Source organism: Megachile rotundata, chromosome 15 (genome assembly GCF_050947335.1).
Source record: "Megachile rotundata isolate GNS110a chromosome 15, iyMegRotu1, whole genome shotgun sequence".
In the NCBI taxonomy this organism is placed as follows: domain Eukaryota; kingdom Metazoa; phylum Arthropoda; class Insecta; order Hymenoptera; family Megachilidae; genus Megachile; species Megachile rotundata.
This window is the reverse complement of record NC_134997.1, coordinates 4,643,413-4,663,921: the sequence shown is the minus strand read 5'-3', so window position 1 is coordinate 4,663,921 and position 20,509 is coordinate 4,643,413. Positions and strand designations below refer to the sequence as shown.

The following is a 20,509-nucleotide window of genomic DNA, read 5'->3' as shown; positions in this document are numbered from 1 at the left end:
TCGATAACGCTATCGAGAGATATTGATAAATCGAAATGTAATTTTATTATTTAAATCAACTTTTTCTTGTTTGAACTTTAACAAAGCAATTTGTTTTTGATTGAATTTTAAATTGGAACTTTGTTGCAATAAAACTAAAAATAATGTTAAATAAATTATATTGGGTTGAGGATAAAGTTCAAACACAGATAATTTTTATAATAAATAGAATCTCTTCCTTACATATGAATAGGGTATCGATAATTTATCGATAATCGGCAGCGACTTGGTAACATAAAACAAAAATATGTTTGTGATATCAAAAACATGTTTTTTAATTAATTAAGACAAAAGTTTAAATATTATACACAAATAATTAACTGGAGATATTAAATTTAATATTTTAGGTTGATTTTCAAATCTAAATGTTTTCATATTAAATGTAACGTGTATGAACGAAATAAATTATCTCTTGCCGTATGGTTGGTTTGTGACAAATTTTTGTTAGAAGAGCAGTTGTAATATAATAGTTTTGCAATAACAATCTATGCAACATGGATTGTAAAAATTATGTTTTATGTTTGGCATTTATTTTAAGTTTAAATTATGTTTGCTGTCAGTACAGGTTAAAAAATGTAAGAATTCATCAATTTTTTCCTGAATTGAATTACATATTTTTAACTTAATAAACATAACATAAAATGATCATAATACATTTTAGATGCAAGGTTCATCTCTATCTGATCGGGTGCAACAGTTAACAGAACTAACTCTTACAAGACCTGTAATTAAATTCAATGGCGCAAGGTTTAGAGAATATGTTAAAACCACGCCAAGAAATTATTCTGTTATTGTAATGTTTACTGCAATGGCACCTCAAAGACATTGTCAGATATGCAGGTAAATTTGGTTTTGACCTGTCTTAGTATTTTTTATATCAAAATATAATTATTATATATTTGTATTTTATTAGACACGCAAATGATGAATTTGTGATAGTAGCAAATTCATTCAGATATTTGCAAGCTCATTCAAAGAAATTATTCTTTGCATCTGTGGATTTTGATGAAGGATCAGATGTATTTAATATGGTATGTGCTACTATTACTGCTTATTCTATTATTTATATACATACTTGATATACATGATTTACTATATAGCCATGTAATACATATAGATATAATTAGGACTTGTTATATAGATGAAAATAAATAGTGCACCAGTATACATGCATTTTCCACCAAAAGGGAAACCAAAGCCTGCAGATACTATGGATATTGAAAGAGTGGGATTTGGAGCAGAAGCAGTTGCGAAGTGGATATTTGAACGTACTGATATTCAGGTATTTCTTTTTAAAAATGAATTGAAACTTTTTAATTGAAACACTAAAGTATTAATAATATTTTTAATATATATTATAGATTAGAGTATTTAGACCTCCAAACTACTCTGGTACAGTAGCAATAATAATGTTGTTGATACTTATTGGAGGATTCTTGTATCTAAGACGTAACAACTTGGACTTTATTTATAATAAAACTATTTGGGGACTCTGTGCATTGGTAATATTTATTTACTTAATAGTAATTCTGATTCTTTGTTTAATTAATTTGTTACAAAATAACTTTATTTATAGTTTTTCACATTAACAATGATTTCTGGACAAATGTGGAATCATATCAGAGGACCACCATTTATACATAAATCTTATGGTGGAAGTGTAGCTTACATTCATGCTTCTTCTCAAGGACAATTTATTTTGGAAACATATATTGTTATGATTTTGAGTATCCTTTTCATAAAAATTGATAATTATTATTTAGATTGAACATTATATTAAATGATGATCAGGAAGATCGAAATTTTCCTTAACAACATGAAATCAGATGGAGCAGTAGTGTTAGGTATGATTTTAATGACTGAATCTGCATCGCGTAAAGGTGATGTGAAAAAGAGGCGGATATTTGCTGCCCTAGGTGCGGGCTTAGTTGCCATCTTCTTCAGCCTTTTATTATCAATATTTAGGAACAAAGCTCAGGGATATCCATACAGGTATGGAAGTTTATATTAAAGTTGTACTTATAACAAATAATGCATAGCTATCGAGTTGGAATATATTAGTATATTCCTAACGATATTTGCTTCTGTAATACATATTACATGATCCTTAAATGAACATATTAATGAATTTCATCTTTTCATTGTCTGCTAAGTATTATATTTTGTGTCTTAGAAAATAATAATTGGTTTGTTTCAGCTTGCTGTTTAAATAAAGAAATAAATACCAGAACTAATTGCTTCCTATATTAATGAAATAAATCTGGAACCACTTTTCCATATATTTACTTAATGTGTAAGAGGATATGTATATTATTCTAATAAAAAATATTCCCGAGACCTAATTATACAATTATTTATTAACTGAAATACTATTGTAATTATTAAAATTTATTATTTTTTATAAGCTTCGTATATTGTATTTTCAATTATTTGAAATAAACATTTTTAATTCTAACTTCTATCGTGTGGAACATTAAAATGCATCAGTCCCAATTGATATACCAGGAAATCATGGTAAGTATATTCAGATTGAATTAATATTAATTCTTTACTTAATACTTTGACTTAATAGACAATAATATACTCTAAATGGTAACATTAACTGGCATGAGAATGTTTTACAAGTATTAACAGGTCAACAAAATTAATACAAAAATTATATTTAAAATTTAGTTCTAGTAGTTCTTTTTTTCTACTACTAGATGGCTACGAATTCTAAGGTTCATAAAATGCATTTCTTTTAATTTTCGAATATGAAACTTACTGTAAAACGATTTTTCTCAGTTTGCGGTAATTGTATTCATCAAAAATACATACGCGTGTTATATTTTACAAAAAAAATCAATTTTCATTTATACAGTTCCACAAAATTAAATTTAATTGTTAGATGGGGCAAGTGGTGCTGTTTTACAAAAACAAATAAAATAAAATGTTTAAAAATAATACTAGCTATCAAAAACAATATTTTTAGAGACATTTGAATTTTATCGATTTCATTTTACATACCTAGGAGCTTGAAAAATGATCAAATTTAAATATTTGGATTTTTCGAGATTGAAAAATTCAAAAGTTTGAAAATTTGCATGCAAATCATACTTTTATTCTATAATTTTATATTTGTTTTATATAATATGTTTACATAAATATTGTTACATGCGTGCAACCGGTTTTAAACCGAGTATTGAAAAACACGTTTCCATTATAATCGCAGTAGCTTCTGTTAATAACATACGGCCAACATTTATCTTTGTTATTTCTCCTAGTTCGTTCTTTTCAACGCAATAGCAGTTATCGTAAAATTCCGTAAATGCGCATGATATTTCGTAAACAAACTCACACAATTGATGTACATACAAATCTTTTGTAATTTTAATTAATACATCGGGGAATTTAAGTAATACTTTTGCCAATTTCCACTCCTTATCGTGTTCTAATGAAATTGGAGTACTTTCCGCCATTTCTCGTAATTTTTCTGGCGAGATGTTAGCCGCTCTTGCAATAGAGCGTATCCTTGTTAAAGCGTATAACAAATACACCGCTGTATTGCCTTTGTCTTCAAGCATTTTGTCGAAAGAAAATATGTATTCGTGATTTCTATTATGCGACAAGTCTGCATACTTTATACATCCATAAGCAATGGATTCCTGAGCAGCTTTTAATTCTTCTTCAGTGAGTACTTTGTCACGTCCTTTTTCTATTAATTTTTCAAGTGCTCTCTTTAAACCTTAGATAAAAGGAAAATACATTTAGAACAAATATTAGATTAATTACATCGTTATATTTAATAATTACCTTCATCTAACAGATCCGTTAATTTTACTGTATCACCAGATCTAGTTTTAAATTTCTTTTTATCACTACCTAGAACCACGCCGAATCCAACGTGGTCTATTCTGTGACAACTTTTTACAATGCCTGCTCGTTCGGCACAGCTTTTTAAGATCTTAAAATGTGTAGCCTGTCCAGCATCTGTTACATATATTACCTATAACATAATTAAAAACTAATAGGTGTATATTTTATTGTAAAGGGATTGAAAGTTTGTAAGAAACTGAATACTTTAGAGTAACACAGAATTCAAAGATTAGTATATATTACCCAGTCAGCTTTTTCTTCTTCTAGACGTTGTTTAATAGCTGCCATATCCGATGTATCATATGTAAATCCACCATCAGATTTTATAATAGTCAGAGGTATTTCACCATCATGTTTACCCCACATTACTTTACGTCCCTCATCATCTTCTAACAGACCGTTTAACTCTAACTCTTTAACTATACTTTCCATACGTTTCTGATAGAAAGATTCTCCTCTCTCTATCAAACGTATGCCCAAACGATTATACACCTTTTGAAATTCTATAATGAATATATAATTTATTAATACATTAGAACAGTAACTTTTATTTCTCAATTTTACAAATGTAAAAAAATTTACCTTTCCTAGAAACATCACAGATCAATTCCCAAGCTTTTATCATATCAGGATCGAATGCCTGTAGTTTAACAACACAGCTGTAAGCACGTTTTTTAAAGTCTTCATCTGTATCAAATCTTATTTTTGATTCTTTATAAAAGCTCTGCAATTTTCATAAAAATTTATCAAAATATTTGCTTACAGTTAAAGTGTATTGTAAAAAAAATAAATTACTTGAAGATCAGTAATAGGTGGAGATACTATTAAGTAGTCAGGAAATCTGTCTTGAAGGTGAGCTATTAACATTCCAAATTGAGTGCCCCAGTCACCAACATGATTTATTCTTAACACATCATGCCCTAAAAACTCTAATAGTGTTGCAATACTGTCACCAATTATAGTAGATCTCAGGTGTCCAACATGCATTTCTTTAGCAATATTGGGACTAGAAAAGTCTACAAGAACCCTCTGTTTCTTTACATGTGGTGGAAATGCTTTCCCACTTTTTACTAAGTTACTTAATGTTGTCTGTGCAAATTCTTTTTTTAAATATATATTTATAAAACCCGCACCAGCAACTTCTAATTTAGAAATTAAAGGTGATTCCTGTACTTTTGATAAGATATTATTTGCAACATTTCGAGGATTTGTTTTATTCCCTATGTGGATATATAAAATATATACTTTGTTAGATACGATACATTCATATTAAAACTTTACATATTACTATTATTTCTTACCGTTACTATTAAGTTGTTTGCTAAGAGGCATAGCACTATTACATTGATAGTCTCCAAATTTTGGATTATTACTGGATGTTATTATTACTGGAGGATCACAAACATCTGGATATGCAGCAGTAATTGCATTTTTAAACAAATCAAATAAAGTGTCACATATACTGACTACAATATTTTCTGTCGTCATCTTCATGTTATGCTGTGCTTTTGCTCTTTCAGCTTCAATAGTCTGTTTAAATTAAATGTAAATTATGATAAAAGTGATTTAAAAAGTTGAACAACAATTCAGGTCTTAAACTTAATTTTAAGATAGATATGAGGATTAAACCTGAAAGCTATAGAAAATAAATATACCCTTTTCAGGATGGCTATCCTATGTTTTAATTTTATATTCTCTTGTTCCAATTTTATGTATTCATCTTTAGGTACAACGGGTATTTTAGAGTTATTAGTTGTAATATTTTGTCGTAAACATTCGATTTCTTTTTTTAGAAAATCTATTTCTTCTTCCTGTAAAGCATGGAAATGAGAATTACAACCTATAAATGGTACTTGACAACCTTAAAAACTATATTTTAATAAATGAATTCGTAAATGTCAAATACATAATAGTGAAATAATTTACCGCTAAATCCGCTCTTTTTTGAAAACTTTCGAAATCTGGCTTAGACATTATATTAAATGTTTGACAACTATATATACAAAAATAGTACACGTGGACTTTAAAAATCCAAACACCGACATAGGCAGGTTAGAAGTGCACCGAAAGAATGTATTTGCAATAAATTAAAAGAAATAATAAGTAATACAATTACATATGTTTACAAAATTGAATCGCGTTGAATTTAAACGTATGGTACTGTATCATTGGAAATTAAATCGCGCCGAATAGATCATGCGGAACTGAAATATACTGAATCGAATCGAATGTTAAATTGAATCGCATCGAATTGAAACGCGCCAAAATTAAAAGCATTGAATTGATTCGCATCGGAGAATGCGAAAATTATTTTATTGGTTACGAAAATAAATAAGTTAAAATTAAAATAGTGGAATGCAATTTCTTTTTATATCAATTATTTATTTTCCATACAAATTATAAACATGTTTTTCAAATACTGTACATATACTGAATTCTATTATATTTTTAAACCTCTAATTTAATGATATATCATTTCGATCTTCATTTACTTGTTAAATCAACTACTTTGATCCTCATTTCGTTTTATTTATGATAATATACAAGTAGATCCCATTTTTTCCGATCAATATTCCATTTAACCATTTTACAATCAAGCTCAATTCTTTGATATGGCAATTCCAGGATATGAAGAAATATAAATTGCAAATAGACGCGACTTTACAATTGCAAGAGTAATTTAGCAAGACGTTGTGAAAATCACAGTCAATATTTTCATAGAGATAATGATTTTGGAATATTTATAAAGTGACAGCTAATTGTTGCATATAAATTATACATCCTGTTACTTCAATTCCATATGACAAGTTGTTACAACTTCAATTCCATATATAATAAAATGATTTTAAATCATGCAATTTAATTTTTAGTTTATCAATCTCCATGAAAATAAAGACAATTAATTTTGACGCTTTCAATTTTAAAGTACAAGATCAGAATCACCAATTACAAGTAAATCAAATTTTGTTGTTGCAAGAGTACTTCATACAATACACAAAATTTAGTCACTGGAACTTTTCCTTTTTTCCTTGATGATATTTATGTAAATATGTACAAAGATATTTAACAAATTTCAGTTTATCGTCAATTTTATCATGTATTGTGTACAGTGCAAATTTTTCTCCACTTTTCGTTTCCTAATCTACTTCTGCGCTTGCATCTTTATTGGATTTCAATTTTTTTTTTCTGATATCATCAATATAGAGTGAGAGAGTGCTATTTTCTATCTTCACAGAAGACATAGATAAATATATATTTTCATAATCTTTCCTTATAAATGTAATTCGCTTACTTTAAAATCATTATTCGTTAATGTTAATAATATTAGTGACGATATTCTTTTCTTTCGATTTCATACTCCTCCCATTTTCCCTCGCAATTTTTCGTTGAAATAAAAATTCATATAATTGTATATTGCATAATTTTTTGTTTTTTTTTTTCTTCTCAAAAAATAACGCTTTAACTCAGGTTGATTTGAAACCACCATGTGTGTCTTCAATTAAATTAGACTAAATTAAAATGACTTTTATTTCACGTAGGTATTTCATCAAGATTTATTTTTAACTACAGAAAAATATTTTCTTTTTTTCTTTTAAGATCTAACAAGTATTATTAGTTAAAATAACGGAATCTATAAGCGACATCACATCTGGATGGTTCCAATTCTACCTTAACATGTACACAATTTAGCAAAGTTACAATATATATATATATGTATATATGTATATGTATATATATAATACTATATGCATATATATAATATTATATATATGTATATATATACTATGTAAAAACAAGACTTAAGATCAATTATTACAAAAAGAAAGGTAACAATAAGTAAAAATCGTGACAGCTGCCAGTTGTTGAATGAAAGCCATGTACATTATCATTTAAATACACAAGTTTCTTCATTATTCAGTCAATCACTTAGCAAATTCAATTCTCACCCCAAATAAAAAGCGACATATTTCTGACTAAAAAGAGAGATCAAAATACATTGCCACTTGTTGCGTAAAAGTTAATTAAAGTAAAGAATACGGTAAATATTAATTATTTTCTTAAAGTATACATGATTCATTTCTGCGATACCTCAGTATTCACTGCTCTATAGGCAAGTCCTGTTTCAGAACACGCAATTGATCAGATTAAAGAATACGTAAAAAGTTTTCTGTGCAATTGCACACGTATAGTCTCTGCGAGAGGTGTGACTAAATAAAAATTAATCGCAGGATTCAATGGTCCTCTACTCTCTTAAATAATCATCATTGCAAATGGTAAAACAATATCGGTATGAAACATTTTTGGTCCGTATATATTGAAACGTCAAAACGATATTTAAGTACGAAATTATGTTGTGAAGTAAGATTTTTCATTATGAAAGCTTGCTCGAATTTAGAGAGCTCAGATCCGAAATCGCGCTATTTTAATTTTTACATTAAAAATCGAATGTAATTTGCATTCTTGAACGTTTAGTTGAAAATTGGTAAGATCATGTTACCAAGTTGGAGGAAAAAATCTCTTTGATAAACACTATTTATAATCTAGCGTGAACGATGGATGCAATTCTGATGTACTTGCTGTAAATATAGTAGAAAGATAAAAACAAACGAAGTACGCTAAGTAAGAAAGTCATTCATGTAAGAGCTATAGAAAAAAAGAAAGATCTTAGAGTAAGAAATAAAATGATTACAAGAAATACAAACACATCCCTTTAATCTAAGTGTCGCTGCCTAACAACGGGTGGGTTTGCACAATTGCAAGTGCAATTCGAAGATCACTTTTTAAAAAGTACATAAAAATGGTCAACGTTCTCGTTAGTCTTTCTTTTATCTGATCATTGAGAATTAATAAAAAGCTCTGCAGCGAGAAATTCTTATCGTTAGTTGTAATACAGCTAAAAAAAAAGAAAACAGTTCTACAACAAAAAAGCTTAAGGGAAGGTCTTTACACGTCGATTTTTGACCTTGCTCGATTTGGATAGTTAAAAAAGAAAAAACGAAACTGTAATAATGTAATCAAGGAGACTTAAGAAATCATAATGGCATACCTCTCTATTCAACTTCCATTTCGTTTAAAACTTAGAAATCACTTAGATAACTTTATACACGATCATTTATAACAATGTAAATTGTAATCATTGCATTAATATTTAACATATATATTCTTATATGTAATATATGTATATCTGTGTGTGGATGTCCTGTCTGATCTATTTCCTAATTTAATAATAAAACTATAATACTAAATTATGTTGGTACCACGCCTTGCCGAGATCAGAGTCTGTTTCTTATTATTTTTTTTATGATTTTTTTCCCTATTTTTTGTTTTCTCTATTTTGGTACACACATTATCCTCGACTTTACAATGTTTCATACCAAATTTATTGTCGTCAATTTTTTTTAACTTAACTTTTATTATATCTCTTTATTAAAACTTCGACGAATTAGAAACATTTGTATGCGAATGACGGAATATTCATAAAATATATGTACGATTACATTTGTTTCGATATAAAATTTACAATTCCGTCATATCTGGAACGCGGTTCCTGCAGTGTTCCACACAGGACATCTTTTTCTTCTTGGTACATCAAAGCACGCGTACCAATTATGTATTTTTACTACAATCTTTTTTTTTCATTTCAAATGAATCAAACTCAAGCTCGGGCTGGCCAGTACTTCTAACTTGTAAACGCGAGTATGTGTTTACGTGTGCTGTATGTCTGTGTGTGTGTACGTGTGTATTCGCGCGCGCGTTCACGTGTAAATTTTAAGTTCTCTTTAAGGAGTTTCGTAGAAAATGTTCGCAAATACTGAATGAAACATGTAATTTGATCGGTTGAAATAAACGAATACAGATAAACGCATATCTAGTTTATACAATGATTGTCAAATATATATGTATCCGAATTTACGTCCTAAATGAACATCTGACAAACATGTTTGATCTGTGGTAGAACATTTTCAACGGAAACCCTATTCAATGTAGACGCGAGATGTACGAGTAAACTGTGAACGTGTTTACAATTACAATGTATTCACGTTTAACCCCTTGAAGAGTACACGTAACTAAGACAGATCAAGTTAAAACGAAAGCAAAATCAAATTGTATAAAAAGGTACATCTTCCAAGTAACATGCAAATGAATTAAAATCTGAATTTTTGTACATGTATACTATACAAGTATTACATCCGATTGCTCATAAACATTACTTCTAATATTTATGTCGACGTGAACGTTGGTAAAACGGAATAAGAGAAATTTTAAAAACTACCGCACGGCACTTCAAAAGGTTAATATCAATTTGTGTAATCGTGTATGTGCGCGTATGGATGATTTCTTTATGTGATGGTAGGCACTGATGGGGGTGGATGGCTGCATGGCGAGCAGGTTCAAGCAGGTTAATCCTTGATCAATCTGTATATGTGATGTTGTGCACCGTGTTCGGACGTCGACACCTCGAACACGTATGCCGTACACAATAACGTCTCCTGCGTATCCCTGTTCGTAACAACCTGCAATTACACAAAATAATTATTTTATTTTTTGCTCCAAAACATTCACTATACAATATTTAACTATATTTACTGTTATGAGACTGATAGGCGCTATAATCTTATTGATATATCAAATGGGGTTGAAGGTTCTTAGTGTAACTAGTTACAGTCTAGATATTACTGGAATAGGTACAGTAATGTGTATGGTATTTTCTAGGGAAATGTCTAGGTGCATTTTGGAATTTCGAAAATTTGGAAACCCTGGGATTTGGAGATTTAGTGACAGGCATTTGAAGATATAGGAATTTATATATTTTAAAATTTAGGGATTTGGGAAAATAGGATTTTGGAAAATTAAGGATTTGAAGATTTAGGTACTTGGGATCTTCAGAGTTTGATGACTTATACATTTATGGAATTTAGGAACATAGAATTTAGAGATTTAAGAGATTGCAAATTTCAGGATTTGGAATTTTCATATCTTTAACATTTAGGGACTTAAGAATTGGGTAAATTAAAAATGTAGTAATTTTGTAATTTGAAATTTTAGAATTTTGGAAACTGGAAGTTGGAGATGTAGTAATGTGAGAAATTGTGAATTTGTGAATTTAGAAATGTGAAAATTTAAATATTTGGCAACTAGAGTATTCGAGGATTTTCCCTAAATTCTCCCTATATTCTAACGCCTCTGCTTTCCCTAGAAAATTTTCAAAATAAACAAAGAAATTATATACCTGGAGAATGGTGAAATTCTCAAGAACGCTGTTCATCATGTACTTTTCTGGCAGGTGCTTCAATTTATGTATAAAATTGATCATGTACTCGCACATGGGCGAACGGCTAATACGGTAGACGAACCTGCCATTTTCAAACCTAGCGTATTCTGTCTCCACTTTTTCTACCACCTGTTTCCCGAACGAACAGACTTTGGTCGAACACGTTATCGTCATGTTCTCATTGCTCTCGTACCTAAAAAATAATCATTTATATTAAAACATACAGAATTATTTTTTTATTATATAATTACTTAAAGTATTAAAACCAAGAAGTGGTTTTATTTAAGTTAAGGTGGAAATGATCCGACAAAATGTTACGGATAATAAGTTTATTTGAATAATGCCAGTATAAAAGACACGTGGCTTCGCGGTAGCGCGGGAGCACATTAATAATACAACGCACTAAACGAAGTTTGTCGCTACAGGAGTACAATGCGGTGGCAGTACAACCAAGAATAAACAAATAGATAGAGGGCCATAGACAATAATAACATAGACTAACAAATTTCAAGGAAGTTACTCCTTTATTTTACATGTTTAGAGCTTTAGCTAGAAAGAAAAGGAAATATTAAAATTTTAAAGCGTTTACTAATAATTTGATTTTACGAAGGGATGTAGTAGAATGTTAATGAACGGTTTTATTACTCACTGGCTTGTTACGCCGTAAAAGGCTCCAGCTTCGTCCTGGATGTTCGTATTGAGATCAGCCCAGAATTTAACGAGGAAGAAGGCTGCCTGTGGTCCCTTGTCGTAAAGTTCCTTCAGGCCACCTTTTTTCTCCGGGAATTTATCATATATTTGCCTGACATCAACAGCCTCTAGCAACGGATCCGCGTATGTCGCGGATCCTCCTATGTGGACGAACAAGTGTTTGTGGTACTGGAAATAATGAAAATATGTACATTTGCTGAAACTATATTGCTACAACTATTATAGTTGTAACATAATCAATATCATGAGAAACAATTTATTAGAATTTTTTTTTAACGCGTCTTCTACTATTGCATGTGCATTTTGTACAAATAATAATCAAAAAATAGCTTCTATTATTTAATTATTAAAGGTAATTGATTTTTATATATCATTAAGATAATCGTTTTGTTAATATCTTATATTACTAGGGTATTTATTTGCTTATTTCGTTTTTTCAGGGTGCAATGAAAAGTTTCGAAAATTATTTCTTTGTTTAATGTCAGTTTCTCATTTGTTATGAGTTAAGTGCAAAAAAATACACTGTCAGGAGCTCTTGCAAACGTCTTCATAAATATCTTCTACTCGTCACCATTGCGGATGTTATGAAGTGCGGCGTTGGCCTAGTAATCATTTTCAAAATGTAACAGGTCTTTAAAAAGATGTACATCGTGAAAACTGTTTCGAGGAATTTTTCTGAGTCACTAGAGATAAAATAAAGTTCCTAAATTTTGCAATTTAGGGCTGTTTTTTATTAATACATGGTTGAATATTGAAAGTCCATTTGTAGATAGTAATTTTCAAATTTTTAAGTTTTCTAGATTTCAAGTTTGTATGTCTCAAGTATTCAAATTTTTGAGTTTTTTAGACCTGAAGTTTTCAAGTTTTCAAGTTGCTAAATTTATTAATCTGCAAACATTTAAGTTATGAAGTTTATAAATTTCCAATTAGCAAGCTTTCAATTATTTTAATTTTTCGAATTTTTTTTAATTTAATATTTTCCAAATCTTTAAATTGCAATAGATACCTAACTTCCTAGATTTAAAAAAAACTAGATTCTTAGATTTTTAGACTTTTCGATATTTTAATCTCTACATTCTTTGATCACTAAACATTACATTCCTATTATATAATCTACAAAACTAGATTCTGAAATCTCTAGAGCATACCTAAATTTCTAGACTCCTAAATTTTTGGATTCATTGTTTTTATCTTTTAAGATCCGTAGATCCCTAGACCCTACATTTTAGATTCTAGATTCCTAGACTCTGGACTTTAGACCCTAGATGCTAGACCTTAGGATCCTAAACTTTATATCTCAAGACCCTGTATCTTTAAATACCTGTACCCTTAAATCTTCAAATAACTTGATTTCTTAATATCTAGATTAGATCATCAGATCACCAGATCCCTAGATTCCCAAATTCCCCCATTTTTAGTTCTCTAAATGCTTAAATTCAAATGTCCATAGACTCATAGATTCTTCCACCCCAATCTAAGATATTTTTTTCAAAATGCTGAATTTCCAAATACCTAAATCTTGAAGTTCCTAAATCCAGGTATCTAAAAATCCCCAAATCCCCAAATTCCAAGCTCCTCAAATTTTTAAAAAATGTTCAAAGTCGTAAAATATTTTCCAAACAGCTTCGCTACAAAAATCTTCAGTTTTCACGACATACACCTTCGATCTAATATCGATCGTGTCTCCGGTATAGTTTTGTATAAGTATCTGGAAGACTTGTCAACGGAACCGCAGTCATTTTCTATCGAAATAAGATGATTCATTATTCACACAAAAATTTCAGAAGAGTTTTATTGAAACATAACACCTAGATCCGATACAGCGAGTAAGATTCATGATGGTGTCGAGATCGTGGTACTCATGTTTACACTGCGTTTCGCCGGGATACTTACAATATCCTGATCTCTTTGTTGTTCCATATAGGCCGAGAACTCGACAAGCCTGAGTTTATGGGTCGCGATGGCACGTCCTTCCCATGGCGGGGGTGGCTGAGCCTGCACCATGTCGCCGCTCGACACCGCCGTCGCTGGTTTCCCGGTGTATGCCGGTTGCGAGAACGGCTTGACATCCTGGGACGTTCCTGGTTGCAGACCCGGCTGCCAGAATTGCTGGAAAGTCGATATCTGTTTTCTTTTTGCAACGTTCCATAGCTTTTCCGCAGGAAAATTGTACGCGCGTCCCGTGAGAAGTCACTCGGAGGCGCACAGTGTGTAATTTTTAAACATATTTAAATTTATATGATTATTAGTGGACATAATTCGATTGAACAAACAAGCATTTTTTCCAGGAGACTTCTCGTGAGACACGTGCACGCTACTTGACGAGGGTTCCCAGGAAGTTAGACGATGTGAGCTTGATTATAAATAGGCATATTTTCACATCACCAATTGGTGTATAATATAAGTTCTATGTATTAGTATCGTATATGTTCTATATGACGTCACATTTGAAGCTTTCATCTGGTAACCCTGTTGGCTACTGATTGTACGAACTTTTCAAGAATCCAACATTCTATGGAACAATCATTGTGATAAGCTTTCTGCAAGATATCTACAATAAAAATTGTGAGATGTATCTATAATAAATTAATTTTTACAAATTGTTGTTAATAGATTTTACTATTGAATTTTATTGTTCTTTTCGATAAGCAGTAAAATAAATTTTTAATTTGGAAATTTATCAAGTTTGTAATTAAATGATGGAGCAAAGTTTGTTGTTTTTGGAAATCTGGAAATTAGGGAGATCAATTATATATACTAACATACTGATGTACTAATTAACAATTTGATCAAATTCTTTGTTTTTCCATTTTTTATACAAACACTTCTTCATATTATTAAATTGACAGGATTTAAATTAAATGCAGTAATAATTACAGTAATAAACAATAAAATTAAAATCAGTATAGTCAATGTAAACTAGTTCTAAACTAATTCAGTACTAGAAATACTGGAACAATATAATTCACACTGTAGTTAACGAAAAGTTCATTCAGAACCAAGCATCAGAGTTTGAAACAACAAAAACCGCAATTATTTTTGCGCCAACATAATAACAACGAATGTATATGTATTTCTCTGGATGCAAGTTAAACCGCGATATTAACAGCAGCAAAATGGTTTGTAAACAGTACGAAATGAAACATGGCAGCCATTATTTTCGTACATGCCTGAAACATATTCCTAGGAACTGTCGGATTCGTGAAAACAAGCCAAAAGTTTATTAAACGTGTTAGTTATTGTTTTCCAAAGAAGAAACGAGATGTCTTCCTGTTTGTTCGTTTCTTCCATTGACTGTGCGAATGAAAATGATTCGGAAACTTTCGAAAACAGGAAGTGATCTCAGTTTTCTCCGTGAGCCAGCGAGCCCTCGGGCGAGGAACGACCGTAGCGAAAGAAAATTAAAAAACCAACGAAAATAATAAAACGAATAAATATGAATGAACGAAACAAAAACATGTACGAACAACAAGTAAAAAAGGAAAATAATAGTAGTCGTATTACGTGAAGAGAGAAAGACAGTTTTGGTAAGCCACAACGACGTTCCACGACGTGTGTGATTATGTGTACAAAAAAAAGAAAAATAAATGACGTATATACAATATGCAAAAAAAACCCGTGTCTATATGTACGACCAGGTGATACATATATAAAAAAAGATAGAGCGACAAACAAATCGAACAATACACAACAAGGGCCCCCAGGGGCGTAGCAGCAGAGAGCAAGGGGATCTCATTTTTGTCAGGATGGTTAGTTCTTGTCACGCGTGTCTAAAAGAAAAAAAAATATGTCAAGATCCTAAATCGAAGCCTCAGAAATGCTTTTCCTTCTTCAAAAATAATAGAAAGAATTCAAATTTTGGAGAGAAAATATAAGAATGAAAGGATGAAGGAAGAGACAGAAATGTATGAAGAAGTTTAATGTGGACTGTTAACCCTTTGCGTTGACATTCAGTTGATTCGTTCATATGTTGGTTTGATAGAATTAAAAGTTGTTCCATTAAAAGAATGTTTAATTATTTAATAATTGTATACTACTAATTACATTTGCATAATTGGAATTATATGAATTATATAAATTTCTATGAATTATAATTAAAAGTAATTAAAATTATGTATAAGCTATATAAATTTACATTATATTTGAATTATAAATTTTTAACATGTTTGAATACTACATTAATTAATAGTAGTTCAATAATTATCAGATCTACTATTTATTTAAATTTGGTAAAATACAATTTTACTGTATATTATTTTATGTAATGTATTGGCAACACAGTGATACAAAGGGTTTGAGTGTGCTTTTTTAGTATATTAATTTGGTTAAAATGACATATAAATAATTTAAATAACGTGAGAACAAATGAAATTTTTGAGACATGATACCAACACAAAGGGTCGATAGTACCAAAGATCTTGATCGTCCAGGTAGTAGTAGCGTGTTCTTGGGCTTCGTAGAAAAGCTGTCGCATTAGTCGACAAAACTCTAAAAGCGATAGACTATCGATCATTTCGAAAACTATGTATATATAGCGTTGAGTCAGTTTCGACAAACCACACGATTGTGATTGGCCTATTGCAAGCGGATTAAAACGTTGGTTACAGAGGGCGAAGCGGTTAGAAAAAAAACAGATACGAGTGTCAGAGAAGAAGGCAAACCGATACACATCCTCAAGACGACGAGACACCGATCGTTCGTCCATTTCGATACCTGCCTAAAAATCTACATACATATTTTCTCCATATTAAAAAATTTCAAATGTATTACAAATATAAACAAATAACTAACATGTAGGATAAATCCTCAACCGTGTAAGTATACTTTCGCTATATTGCAACCTTTACACGCTGGTGACGTGTCTTAATTGTTAAATACTTAGAGAAATTAACATGTGATACAACATGGGTTTGAGTCATACTTCTAGACCATAGTTTCCCAAATTTTCATGATTCACTGTATTTTATACAAATTTTTTCTGTACTACTTTTATATAATAAATTAAATATTTTTGAATGCAATTTTTGCAACTTTTGAATATTAAAAATTTTGTACATGTAATTTGCAATACTATTTGTATAATCACGTAAATGTTAAGTTTGTTAATAAACAAATAATTAAATTTATATTAATTTTTGCATAATCTAATAAATTGCTTACATTATTGTATGTTTAATTAAATGAATGCTTAAGATTATATTAATGTTCATATAATTAAATATTTAAGTCTACGATATTAATGTTTACGTAATTAACTAAATATTTAAGCATATATTAACACATGTATGGTATAATAAAGCAAACACAAAATTTCATAATAATGTATGTATAATGAAGTGAACATTTAAATACATATCAATGTATGTGTAATAATGTAAATATACAATTTCATCATAATTTATGTACAAAATTAATAAATATGTATTTAAGTTTATATTAACCCTTACATAGTGAAATGTATATTCAATTCGTATAACGAAGCTAGAATTTATGTTAATTATATAAAAAATGTTTTCTAGCTATTTATATTGTCCCTAAATACTTTTGTTATTTAGTTATATCTCTAGAATCAGCAACGCCCTCTAGATCCCCCGAGCGTCATCCTCAGCGTCCATATTGGGAAACTACGTTCCAGAAATAGCAATTACACGAAAAAAACTTCCCTAAGAGATGCCTAATTTTTGAATCGGTCAAATGGATGTATCGTCGAGAAAAGCATATGGTCGAATGGTATCTTTCTCTCTTAACGCGTGTAAAACGTCGAGTGGCGTGTCTCGTCGTCTCAGCCCAAAAGCTCGTGGCTCCTTTCGAGATAGAGAAAAAAATAGGTCGCTAAAAAAAAACAAAAAGTTGTTCTATCCAAGGGGTTCCTCGTGATCGGGACTTACCGCTCCGGGATAGGAGACAGGGGTGGAAGCGTGTAGGGCAAGGGGCCCCACGAGGGCGGGGGGCATCTTGTTGTGTATCGCACTCCCAGCTGATACTATCTGGGCGCTCGACATGCTCGACATTGTCTGGAGCGCCTTCTCCTTGGCGGCATGATCCTAACAAATCGTCAAACCGATTACAACGCGTTGCGATTTTGGGATAATTAGGGAATCTAACGCAAGTAGATTCTTATTGGCTAACTTTCGAATGTTAGTCCATGTCACTGGGGCATTCGAACGAATTATTTATAAACTTTTATGAATTTTAAGACATAGGTTTGTAAGGGTCTTTTATTACGGTTTTTGATTTCCTACGAAAAATTACATTCTTGTCACAATTATGAGTTTCATGATGAATTGTAAACAGCGCAGGGATAAGTTTGATTAAGTAATACCTTGAAAAATGTATATTTGTTGATTATTTATTCATAGCAATTAAGAATAAGTTGACTGTGGATGTTGGTAGGATTAAGCTTGCAAGGATTTAGTCAAGTTTGTGAAGGTTTGATTAGGTTTGTAATGGTTTATTGGAACTGCGACACTGTTAGAAAGAGGAAAACACTGTATATAGGATGTCTCACAATTAGTGTAGGTCCCTGAAATGGGGGGCAAGTGACGTGATTCTGAATAAGATTTCCCTTTGCAAAAATGGGGTTTAAAGCTTCGTTTTTGAATCATTAAAGAAAAACACGGACTAATCAGAGCGCGAGGATTACGCGCGCTCAGCCACTAGGCTCAAAGCTGTCGCTCTCGCGTCTGCGCATGCGTAATTTTCGCGTTCTGATTGGTCCGTGTTTTTCCTTAATAATTTAAAAACGAAGCTTCAAATCCCATTTTTGCAAAGAGAAATCTTATTCAGAATCACGTCAATTTCCCCCCAATTCAGGGACCTATATTAATTGTGAGACATCCCGTATACTTAACATCCATTTGTTGTAGTAAACGGTTTGATTGTGCCTATTTGGGTTTGGTTAAGTTTGTAAGGGTTTGTTGTGGTTTCTTGAGACCAGTACATTATCTTATACAAACAATAATATATTTCTTGAATTTTATAAGAATTTTTATGTCGATTACATCATTTTACTCGAATCATGCTTAAATTTTGTATATGGTTAACACATTTGGGTTAAATAGTTCAATGATTGCAGTGGATTTGTACGAATTTAATAAAGCTTTTTGAAAACAGAAATATACATTTCTATATAGTTTCTTTCGCAAAATTAGACATTTTAATTTTATTAAATTGTTTTGCATTTATTTTTGCAGGCACTAAATCTATCCATCACTGATGTGTACCCAAACAAATAAGATAAATATCTCAATAGTCAAACGATTAAAAAAGCAATTATGATAAATCGTAATTTCTTTAATACTTGGATAATATAAAATTATAATAAAACATGTTTAATTATAATTTTATATTTATATGTTTAATATATGTAAAATTTTTGCTTTCGAATAAAATAATAAGAATCCATATTTATGAATGTGTTGATCATTAAATATTGCTGTCTCAAATATCAAACATGTATTAATTTGTTTCATCATTCAATAAAAGAAATGAAAACGGTAATATTTTGTGGAATGAGAACGTTTTATTTATAATAAATTCAATTAATTAATTCTAATTGGTTACTCCTTCTGAATTAATTTTAGCATATGAAACTTTTCACTGGTAACTTGTAACGGAGTTTCTGTTTTAAAAGCTTTTATTGTCGCACGGACATGTTTTTCTGCATAATCTTTTTTCTTTTTCTTTTCGTTTAACGTTCTGAAGAATTTATGCGACTTTATAGTGTAAGAGAAATGATTAAAAGCATATTATGGAATTTTAGGTTATGCTGACGTTATGGCGACTTTAAGAATAAGCACAATTATGTTTTCGTATAGTTATTATTAACATAAATGTAAAGAGAAAACATACTTTTTTTAATAACAATTAATTTTATTAATGTAATAAACTATGTAATAATTAACAGTGTAAGGCTAATGCGTTCAATAATTCGATACCAGGTGATATCGATTCAACTTTGCAATCTAAACAATTATGTAATTTTAATTTTCTTTACTTGAGATATTATGAAAAAAATAACTAGTCCTCCAAATCCACAAATTTTCAATTATTTAAATTCAGAAATTTGCAGAAACTCAAATTTCTATATTCGAGTTCCAAAATTGAGAATTCCAAAAATCCCGAATTTTCAGATTTCAAAATTATCAAATGTTAATGACATTTCTAAATCCCCAAATTCTTAAAAACTTACAAATTTTTTAATTTTCAAATTTTCTAAATTCTCAATTATTCAAATATTAAAAATTCTTAAATCTTCAAGATTATGAAATGGCTAAAATATTTCAACAACAAAATTATCAAAACATTTAAGTTTTCTTTCTATCTTCTTCAGGTCAACTTTCCTGATCTTGAAGTCTCAAATTTCTAAATTCTTTAAATCCACGAACTCTCAAATATCTAAATTTTTCAAATCTACAAATTTCTTTCCTAAATTTTCCAAATTCACAAATCTCCGAGATTCTTAATTTTTTAAATTCTCAAAACTCTATATTTTCAAATTTTCAAATTACACTAGTGTATTTTACCAATTAACGTATTCCCAAATTTCGACAAACTTCTAAATTCGCAAATTTTCAAACATTCAATTCACTGAATTTGAAAATCTCTAAGTCCCCAAATTTCTACTTTTCA

At 30.2% G+C, this 20,509-nt stretch overlaps 3 protein-coding genes and 1 long non-coding RNA gene across 10 annotated transcripts in view; 2 read left to right on the top strand and 2 right to left on the bottom strand.

Moving 5' to 3' along the window:
* Nucleotides 1–149: 149 nt before the first annotated feature.
* Nucleotides 150–2,381, top strand: Ostgamma (oligosaccharide transferase gamma subunit). The gene is made up of 9 exons (XM_003706532.3): nt 150–268; nt 387–614; nt 701–879; nt 953–1,070; nt 1,181–1,321; nt 1,401–1,541; nt 1,616–1,766; nt 1,866–2,031; nt 2,237–2,381. Exons 2-9 carry the CDS (start codon nt 534–536, stop codon nt 2,250–2,252), a joined length of 993 nt encoding a protein of 330 aa, XP_003706580.1. The 5' UTR covers nt 150–268; nt 387–533; the 3' UTR covers nt 2,253–2,381.
* A 736-nt stretch (nt 2,382–3,117) lies between these two features.
* Nucleotides 3,118–6,104, bottom strand: ArgRS (arginine--tRNA ligase-like protein). Its single transcript, XM_003706533.3, has 8 exons — nt 5,821–6,104; nt 5,550–5,705; nt 5,196–5,424; nt 4,690–5,114; nt 4,477–4,618; nt 4,138–4,397; nt 3,832–4,024; nt 3,118–3,763 (listed from the first exon to the last, which is right to left on the bottom strand). Exons 1-8 carry the CDS (start codon nt 5,866–5,868, stop codon nt 3,189–3,191), a joined length of 2,028 nt encoding a protein of 675 aa, XP_003706581.1. The 5' UTR covers nt 5,869–6,104; the 3' UTR covers nt 3,118–3,188.
* On the top strand, nt 3,568–14,478 carry LOC105663505 (uncharacterized). 2 transcript variants are annotated; one of them, XR_001096985.2, is made up of 3 exons: nt 3,568–3,708; nt 13,803–14,085; nt 14,167–14,478. It is a non-coding gene; the product is annotated as an uncharacterized LOC105663505 (long non-coding RNA). The 2 variants fall into 2 exon arrangements; XR_013040593.1 differs by lacking the exon at nt 3,568–3,708 and adding an exon at nt 9,897–10,011.
* scalloped (TEA domain transcription factor 1 homolog scalloped) overlaps nt 6,256–20,509 on the bottom strand; it is a 261,075-nt gene continuing 246,821 nt past the window's right edge. For 5 of the 6 annotated variants that reach the window (XM_012292845.2, XM_076540115.1, XM_012292846.2 and 2 more), the window contains 5 exons: nt 17,767–17,922; nt 13,772–13,987; nt 11,817–12,046; nt 11,126–11,360; nt 6,256–10,409 (listed from right to left, as the gene is read on the bottom strand). In XM_012292845.2, coding sequence (XP_012148235.1) covers nt 10,296–10,409; nt 11,126–11,360; nt 11,817–12,046; nt 13,772–13,987; nt 17,767–17,922 — 951 coding nt within the window. In that variant the 3' untranslated portion in view covers nt 6,256–10,295. The remainder of the gene's footprint in view (nt 10,410–11,125; nt 11,361–11,816; nt 12,047–13,771; nt 13,988–17,766; nt 17,923–20,509) is intronic. The other variant, XM_076540117.1, reaches the window with a different exon arrangement.